Genomic DNA, 8,933 nt, shown 5'->3' on the forward strand with positions numbered 1-8,933 from the left:
CAGATGGTAAGGAGTTCAGCTCCCATCATGCAAGTTAAGTGCCTTTTAGGCTTTTGAAATTATTCTCCAAAATACCAAAGGGATGATTTTTAAAAGAGTAGTTGACAGTGGAGGGAGAAAGATGACGGGGCAATCTAAAAGTAATCCTCACTCCTTTTAGCTCTCCTCGCTAAGCCTAGCAAGACCCGTCAGTGCCCAATTCATGCCTTAATGTGTCAGTTTACAAGTCAGGTGTATTTGTATGCAAGCAACATGGCTAAATCATTTCTGCTAACACTCCATGCAGGTTGCCCTGTGGAATTATCTATTGGGATATCAAGGAAGCTGCACGGAGCTTCTAAATCAGATTACAATTATGTTTATCATAAGACGTTAAAAGTAGAAACACCAACGTATTTTGTCGAACTGTCGAACAAATTAATACATTTGTAATTTAAAAGGGACAAGTTATGAAACCCGTGAACCTGCAGTGTGAAATTCCATTCCACGTTGCTCAAAGCATCAATACGAAGTAAAGTTAGCTCATCGTCATCTGTCTATGTGCTTACACAAGGCAAACATATGCTCCCAGCAGTGGAGTAGTTTAAGGCAGAAATTCTGATGATGGAACTATGACGGAGAATAAAGCCACTGGGGAACTACATGAATTAGACAATTCACATGCAGTAGAAGTTCCCAAAGTTACAGATTGCTCAAAGTTAAAGTAGGATTATTTTAAAGGCCGAAAACATAGAAATAAAAATAAAAAATTGGGGCTATCATCTTCTTAGTTATCACAAGGCATTTTTGCACCAAATGCTTTCTCCACTCCCAGCAGTGTTTGGTTCACTCTGTATCGTTTATCTTTGGTATCTGCATTACAACCAACAAGAAATTTGTTGCACATCTGTAGATTTGGAGGTGAGTGGTTGTTAGGGAATTTTTTGTAGCTTTTATAAATCTTGACTATCATAGATAATAGAATTTCAGTATAACATGAGACTTCAAGCTCACAGTATATAGACTATGTCCTTATTAATGGCCAGGATACCACTCATCAAAAAATCTGTTTCAGTCAGTCTGTGGAATAAAGTTTATTTCCTGTCAAAAGCTAAAGCTGCTAAACAAAGTAGGAAGCTAAACATTAATGAAAACACAATACATTTCTAACCGTGAGGCGTATTAACTTGCAGTCAGCTACAGAATATCAGTTCCGCATTTTTGAGTCAGCTGAAATAGAAACAGTTGCTCTTGATTGTCAGGATACACCCCACTCTGTGGTTAAATTTTACCAGGCTTCTCAGCATGCAGAAAACCTTCATGCTGCAGGATTTCACATCACAGCATTTTCTGTAGAAACCTATTTATATTTGAAAACCGTTCCTGGAAAACCATTCCTATTTACATTGAAAACCATACCTCCTCCTTGTACTGCTCCAAATTAAGATGAAAGATTGCAACTTGGAACCGGAACCCTGGAAGTAGTTCACTTCTTTATTTCAGTTCATAACCTACTAACATTACAAGTGATGTAAAAGGTAAGTTTAGACATACTCCTTGTTGCTTATGACTGTCTCAGAGTTTTTGGTGTAAATGCGCTGCTGATGAGCTGCCTGGCCTGCTGAATATGCGTATTTGTTGCAACTGTAAATTAAGAAAAAAAAAGATACAAAATAATAGGTATTACACACACGTCCACAGTTTCAGGTACTTAAAAAATTACTCATTTAGGCCTGTATCCAACCCACTGATAGCACATACTTCACAAAGGTGCAGAAATTAGAGGCCTATTGTTCTCATCAGTCTTGTAATTAAGGGGAAAGAAATGGGCTCTTTGACAGGCAGCACAGCCATATCTCTCTTAACCAGAAACACACTCTGGATTCCTAACTCACGCGTGCTCTTCCTGGAGGCATTTTAGTCAAGTCCCTAAAGCAGAAGAGAACCTACACCTTAATGACTTTGTGCAAGCCGCAGTTTTTAATAGGAATCAAGATGATGAGAAAGGAAAACAGAAGTATCTTCAGCCAACCCCTTCAGCTGTCATTAGTTGTGTTGAACTTCTATTTCATACATCAGTTTTACCTGATTTTCAAGACATTTCAGGATATTTGGGACTTCGTATCAAAGTATGGTGAGCGAGATCTAAAGTCCAATGCGGCTGATGAAATATTACCATAAAACTTAAATGGTTTCAATGGAGTATCAGAGGAACACTCTCGCTTATTAGGTGTTTTGACATAACTTTTCTAAGATTAAATACAACAGCAGTAAGCATGCTTCTTCATTCCATATTATCATCCTCTCAAGCTTAGCCAGTTCAAGCCATCTGGGTTCTTCTGGGTAGACATGGACCTCTGCTATTTCTGACAATTTCATCCCTCTCCTTCAGAAAAGGACCTTCTGAAGTGTGAATAATTGAAGATTAAAAAAAAAAACCAGGCAAGGTTAAATATTGAGGCCAGGAATCTCAACTTTTCTGATTTGATGCGCAACAAGACATTTCCATAAGGAACAATAAAAAAATCATATGCATCTAATGATCAATTGGATATGCTTTGGGAGGGAAATGCCATTACACTTTCTGCAAATTAAATGGCGTTTGAATATTTTAATAGTAGTGAGTATTGCAGAAAAACTTGATTATAATACACTATATTCTTTGATATACTCTTATTTTGGCAATAGATAGTTTGCTCTTTCACTGCACATTTTCATCATGTATATCTTTGATCCATCAGCAGCATCCAGAATTATCAAATACTAGTTATAGATGACCACTGATGGCAAAGTATCAACAAGTACAGTACACTATCTGGGAGGTACAATTTGGTACACCACCATCCCCCGCCATCACAAGTCTGTGACATGCCATAGCACTGAATTAATAGGTACAATTTCCTGTTTATACTTTATATGGCTACAAATTTATACCAGGCGGTGAGGGAGAGAGAGTAGTATGCAGATAGAAAATGGTATATAATTGACAGCTACTATTTCAACTGACAAATCCAAGATTACCTGTAATGCTGTTTTTTCTTCCCTTTGCATGAACAGGTCAGTAAGATCCCACCAAGCGTATAAAGAACAGATCCAGCCCAGCCTAAGTACAGAGCATCTCCTAGTTCATACCTGAAACATGAAAGATTTTATGGAAACAGCATATAACAGGATCACAAAGCCATTATTTTAGACTGAGCCATAAGGTGCACAAATCATGCAAACAAACAAATTCTAGTCTGTCTAGAAATCAGCTAACTGATTTATCAGTTTAACAGATAACAGAGGAGAACAGATCTGGCTTTGTGTCTGTTCAGTAAAACTCTTACATGTATATTTAAGTGCTCTGCCAAATTAGTGACAGTACAGAAAGTACCGAGCAACATAAAGATAATTAGCAATAAATACTTGCATATATTCAATAAATTGTTGATAATAAATGATAATAACATACCTTCTGTGCAGTCCACAACACTTATTTTGCTCTTGTATTGGCTGTGCCACTGAAGTCATTTTGTGAAACTGAATGATTCGCACCTTATTGTCTGTGTCATGAGAAAAGGCTAACAATAGAAATCAGTTTTCTACGGACACGGCGCTAGATCACCTACAAGTAGCTATTTGTATAGGGCTAGTTTTCAAACTTATGTATTCTAAAGAATATTCAGCACTCTCTGTGGTTATATGGCTGAAATACATTTATGAATAGTCCCAGGTTGAAAAAGAATAGTTCCCCATTATACTGTACAAAACTATACCCTTCAGGAAACCCTCTAGTCCAGTCCAAGAAATTCACTGATAATGAATTTGTCCCAAAGACTAGACACAATTGAGCCTGGGAAAGTCTGGAAGGAGTTTCGCAAAAACAGGCAAAAAAGTTTTTATATTTGGACAAAGACCATATCCACAATATGGCTGTACCTCTGTGGTCTGAGATAACTAATATAAGAGCAAAATAAGTGTCATGGACTCTATAGAAGGTATACTGAAACCAGATATGTGTGTTTTCTTTCCACTTGTAAATACAAAATCATTATTTAAAAATGTCAAAGTTTCTGACTCCAGAATTAGTTGCTAACGGGAAGGTTTCAGAAGTTTACACAGGTTCACTGCTCTCCGTGTTCTCATTGCGCAGTGGAGCCGCAAGATCTCCACTGTTTCAGGCGCTTTCCAAACACAAAACAAGGAGACAATCATTATCACAAAAAAACCAGGAGTGCAAGTTGCTGGAGGAATACTAAGGAACAATCAGAGAGTGTTGCCCAGTGCATGCAATCATCTCTGCTCACGAGTCACCTATAGACAGGAATGGTGTAGATGTCATACCAAAGGAAAGTATATAGGAGGGATCTGCTGGAGAACTTAGGCTGCCTTCACAGCTGTATGAGAAATTCCTCTGAAAATTAGTAGAGGTTAACTTTACTAATTTGCTGAAGTCAGGCCAAAAAAATGCAATCTGAAAAACCAGATTTGCCAGACTCTTAAGAGTGAAGATCAATACTGGGCTGCAATTGAATTTAAATCTGTCTCACAGAGTCCAAGGAGCACAAACTTCCTCAAGAGCATGTCTGGCTTTACCAATGATCAAAGTTAATTCACTGGGAACTGCTCAGTGAATCTATAGTCTTAATCTTGAAGTTTAGATATTAAAATAAAGATTTCTTTAGCTGTTGAATGCAAACAATCTGGTAACTGATTAACATGCATTGATGTTGAAGCCCTAAAGCTATACCAGGTAATTATAAAACTTGCTAACTATCCCACTAACTGAAATTCCTTATCAACCGTTGTTTCGGTCCTCTAACGTATTTATTACCCTTCATATAATTCTCTCAAGGGGATATAAAACAACAAAAAGTATTCATAAGTGCAATTTCTTTGTAAGCGCTTGTTTGAAAACACACGGAAAACTGACAAACATCAAAAGCAATTGCTTCAAGTACTTTGATTCATAACAAAGTGCTTCACCTCTGACTTCCCTGAACTGATTTTCAGGAAGAAACTTACAAAACACTTCAAATACGACCCTAGCAACTAAAGATTTATAGTTTACTGATCTAAAAATTATATACTTGGTAGAGGTACCGGCAAATTATAAATGTCCCCTTTTCCCCAAACCAGCTCTCTCATGTTCCACAGACAACATATTACGTTTCCCTCTCCCCTTTTCCCCATCTCTGAAGGAGAGGCCTGGTAACCTCCACCCTTGTTCCTCATTGCTAAATCCATTGACCTAGATAAGGTGCCATAAGTGGGCATTTGGATTTGAAGACTGTTGCTTTTATATCAGACAAGAATAAGGGCTTTTATACCTCGAAACTTATTTGTGTGCAACTGTATGAGCTTATAGTCCCACAAACTTTGCCTCATTCTAATTCATAAGGCAAACAAATGTTGAGCTGTTAATATATAGTGAAAAATATTTTTTTACTTCTTTAAGACAAGCAGCACACTTCAATGACGTTTCTCAGCTATCTGCAGGTCATTAGTACACAGTTCAAGCTGGTTTCTCTACGTTTTTTTATTTGCTTGTACATCTGAGGCATTGTATTCTAGCCATAGCTAGAATTTTGTATCTCTTGGTCTAAATGCCAAAGAAACTTAAGACTTTTACCTTTTCTTCTTCATAGCACTGAGATGTGCACTTCATTGAGTCTCACAAGAAAATGTAAAGTAGTACAGAAATCCCTCAGATGTCGGGTTGATATTAATTCACTAAACCTTCCAGAAGAGAGCAGAGTGAAAAGATTCCCTGAAGACAAATTTTTCCTCCTGTAGGACTGGATAATGGGATTCCATCCCGGTTCTGAAACTCTGGAGCAGCTGAGGTTAGTGCAGCTGTTTGTAACACATGATGGAGTTTGGTATGACGGATCTGTTAACTTACTTGGTTCCAGCGTACAACGGGTCAAAAAATTGAGCAGTAACCATCGCAGCATACCAAGAAACAGCCACCATGGAGCAGAGACCTACCAGAAAAAGTTTAAAAAGCACACAGGTAAATGATTCCTTTAATGGCAGTAAGAACTTTAAACCAAGAACAAGTGTTCATTTCATTTAGTCTAGTTGTGAAAGCAATACAAAGTATTGATAGCATTCTCTTTTCAGCCTTGATATTACCTCCTAAAATAAAGAGAAATCCTCCTGTGACAGCAAACTTCATTTTTCCATCTTCATCGCTCAACCCAATGTTTGTGCACTTCAAACCAAGCAGCGACAGTACTGTAGCTATGAATCCCAAAAGGATGGAAGCAATCATCAAGGCACGGCATGCCTGAATATGAGCTGAGTAAGACAGAAAACGAGAAAACAAATCAGGTTCTATACACAAATTAAATTAATCTTGTGCTGAAAAAATAAAAGTGATTAGAGGGAGTGACAAAATTAACAGGAGTGAATCTTGTCCAACTTTGTTATTTGGTTCAGAGAAGCATCAAAACCCAAGGGTGTTTAGCCTTGAAGCCAATCAGATTTCAGAGTTGAACTACGCTTACACTTTATAAGCTCAGTAAATCCTCTTGGGGCTTTAGTAAACCCTGAAAAATTATAGCAAGCCCTTCACAGCTTACATCTTTAAGTCCTGTGAAAATGCGTAGTGGTATATATGGTCATTCACAGGAACAGAAATAAGTCTCCTACTCACAAGTCCTGGTGACTTCTTTGCACCTATACAGCTGAGCGCACAGGACACCTCTGAACTCCAGGTCCCAGCCAAGGTGTGCGGGGCTCTGGCACTACAGAGGAATTGGAAAAATGTCCTGGCTTTGCCACTTCCAGTGAGAAATGGGAAAGAAAGTGCTCTATTTAGCAGTGCACTTTAAACTCTGAGTTGGGGACAAGTGGATCTGAAAGCTGCAGCACTCTTCCTCCCTAAGACAAACTCCTGCGGAAAGGTTACAGCTGGTGTGAGCATGTTAGGGAATTTGGTATGCTGATGATTCTGCATCACTTAAGCTCCTGGACTTCACATTTAGGTATCAATTGCACTAAAACCGGGACCAGATTATTAACCAGCCTAAGAAGGAAGGTCAGACTGGGATTTTGGGCTCCTTTAAAATGGCACCCTGGATTTGGCAAGTTCCAGGTCAAATGGCACTTTGGCACCTTTGTTATGAGATAAACATGCCAAGTGTCACCAATCCGGCAGGTGTTGGCTGCTAACTTTACTGGACTCGATGATCTTAAAGGTCTTTTCTAAGCTGAATGATTCTATGATTCTAACCACACATCAAAAGGGTCTGAACTGGACTGCATCTGGACAGTCGCATCATTGATGCTAGCATTCAGGCTCTTGCTCCCTGATCACCTCCATGTCCTCCATGGTAACCTGCTCTCTAGCTCTGTAGTGGAGGGAGCCCGTAACTCTCCAGACAACAAAGATCGGGCACAGAACCAGGAGGTGAAGTGATAGATTCACACTCAGATTCAGCGGGCTGTATAGCTTTACCTGGCTTAAGAACATTGGTCCTGCAAGCTTGAGATTTATCAAAGACAGTAATAAGCAGTCATGAGCTAAATACACAGAATTAAAGGATAACATCATTTGAGGAATTAATGTTTCGTTAAGCACTAATTTTAAAATTTTTTGGGAAAAAAATACAGACAGTAATAAAAGTGAAAAGACCCCTCGAAGTACCATTAACAGTTCAAGGTTTTTGCCTGCAGAAGATACTGTTAGGACAAGCACTCAACTCCAATGCTGCTTTCTACTTTGGGATCTTACACCATGGCACCAGGAATTACCCATAGCAGGGATCCAACAACTTACATTTCAGGACTTTGGGACTCCTGCAGTATTAGATGGGACTCCCCATATCTTTCCAGGACACACAAGCATACCCTCAGGCTAACTGCTTGCAAGCCAATGGCTATATTATTTTAACAGAAGAGATTTCATACCATATCCTCTTTGTACCACAATATGATAACCTCAACAGCCTTAACTGAGGAGCTTACTTCACAGTCCAGAAAGCTCAATTTTTTGTTGCCTTTATCGTAAAAATGAGTTTATTGAACAAGATACAAAGTCAGTTCATTGTAGCAGTCAATACTAATTGTAAGAAATTATCCCAAAATCCTGTCACTGGAAGAAACACCTATGGAACCTCAAAAAGAAGAAAAAAAAGAGTATAAAAAGCATTTGGCAGCTAACTAATTGCTTTATATCAAATGTTTGATCTAGTTGTGATTAGATAGATAATGCTAGCTATACATAGTAGCCAATCATGGTTTCAATCTTATGCAATATTGCTTTTAGAAAGGTCCTCACTTCAAACATTTGTGATTTGGGCTAATGGCTTGCTGAATTCAAAAGCTTTAAATCTGTTTAAAAGAACTAAGTCTGATATTTCTCATGCACAAAACCAAAACCAGAGGTATACCACATAGCTCAGCTGCCAATAAGGAAACCTTCACAGAAAATTTTTATGGTCCTTCTGGTGAGAGGTAACAAAGACACTTTTGTTTTTTCTTTTGTTTCCCCTTCCCCCAATGCCTGGCATCTTCTGCTGCAGCAGTTTCAGCTAAGTTTCTAAACAGCAATTTGAAACACATCTAAACTGACCATGATAATTTTTAGTCTGCCTTGGCTCATATCTGCAAGTGCTACAGACATTTCTTGGAGGTCCCACTGTTTGCTCAGCCCTCGTTGCTACCAACCCCACCTTATCCCTCTTTCCTGGTTTGCCCAACTGTCCTCTCGACTTTTTCTACAATTCAGTGTCTTCTAACTTGTTTCTTTTTCGGTTCTCCTTTCTAAAACCTTTTTTTCTCTACAAGTCTGCAAGCTGCTTTTCCCTTCCCCATCCCTCTGCCTCTACCCCTCAAATATACTGCCATCTCCTCAACAGCATAACCGATCTCCTCTTCAATAGATCAAATTTAATCTTCACAAATTCACTTTCAGAGCCTGGCCCATTTATTTTCTGTCTGGCCCCATTTTTTTCCTTCCTGCT

At 38.7% G+C, this 8,933-nt stretch overlaps 1 protein-coding gene across 1 annotated transcript in view; it reads right to left on the bottom strand.

Annotated features, from left to right (window-relative positions):
* Window positions 1-1,523: 1,523 nt before the first annotated feature.
* Window positions 1,524-8,933, bottom strand: part of LOC104083759 (claudin-15-like) — a 13,697-nt gene continuing 6,287 nt past the window's right edge. The window contains exons 2-5 of the mRNA XM_009587371.1: window positions 6,100-6,264; window positions 5,867-5,948; window positions 3,001-3,111; window positions 1,524-1,623 (exon numbers count right to left, since the gene is read on the bottom strand). Of these exons, the coding sequence (XP_009585666.1) occupies window positions 1,524-1,623; window positions 3,001-3,111; window positions 5,867-5,948; window positions 6,100-6,264 (458 nt within the window). The remainder of the gene's footprint in view (window positions 1,624-3,000; window positions 3,112-5,866; window positions 5,949-6,099; window positions 6,265-8,933) is intronic.

The sequence above is a fragment of the Fulmarus glacialis genome, unplaced genomic scaffold (assembly GCF_000690835.1).
Source record: "Fulmarus glacialis isolate BGI_N327 unplaced genomic scaffold, ASM69083v1 scaffold30080, whole genome shotgun sequence".
Lineage (NCBI taxonomy): Eukaryota > Metazoa > Chordata > Aves > Procellariiformes > Procellariidae > Fulmarus > Fulmarus glacialis.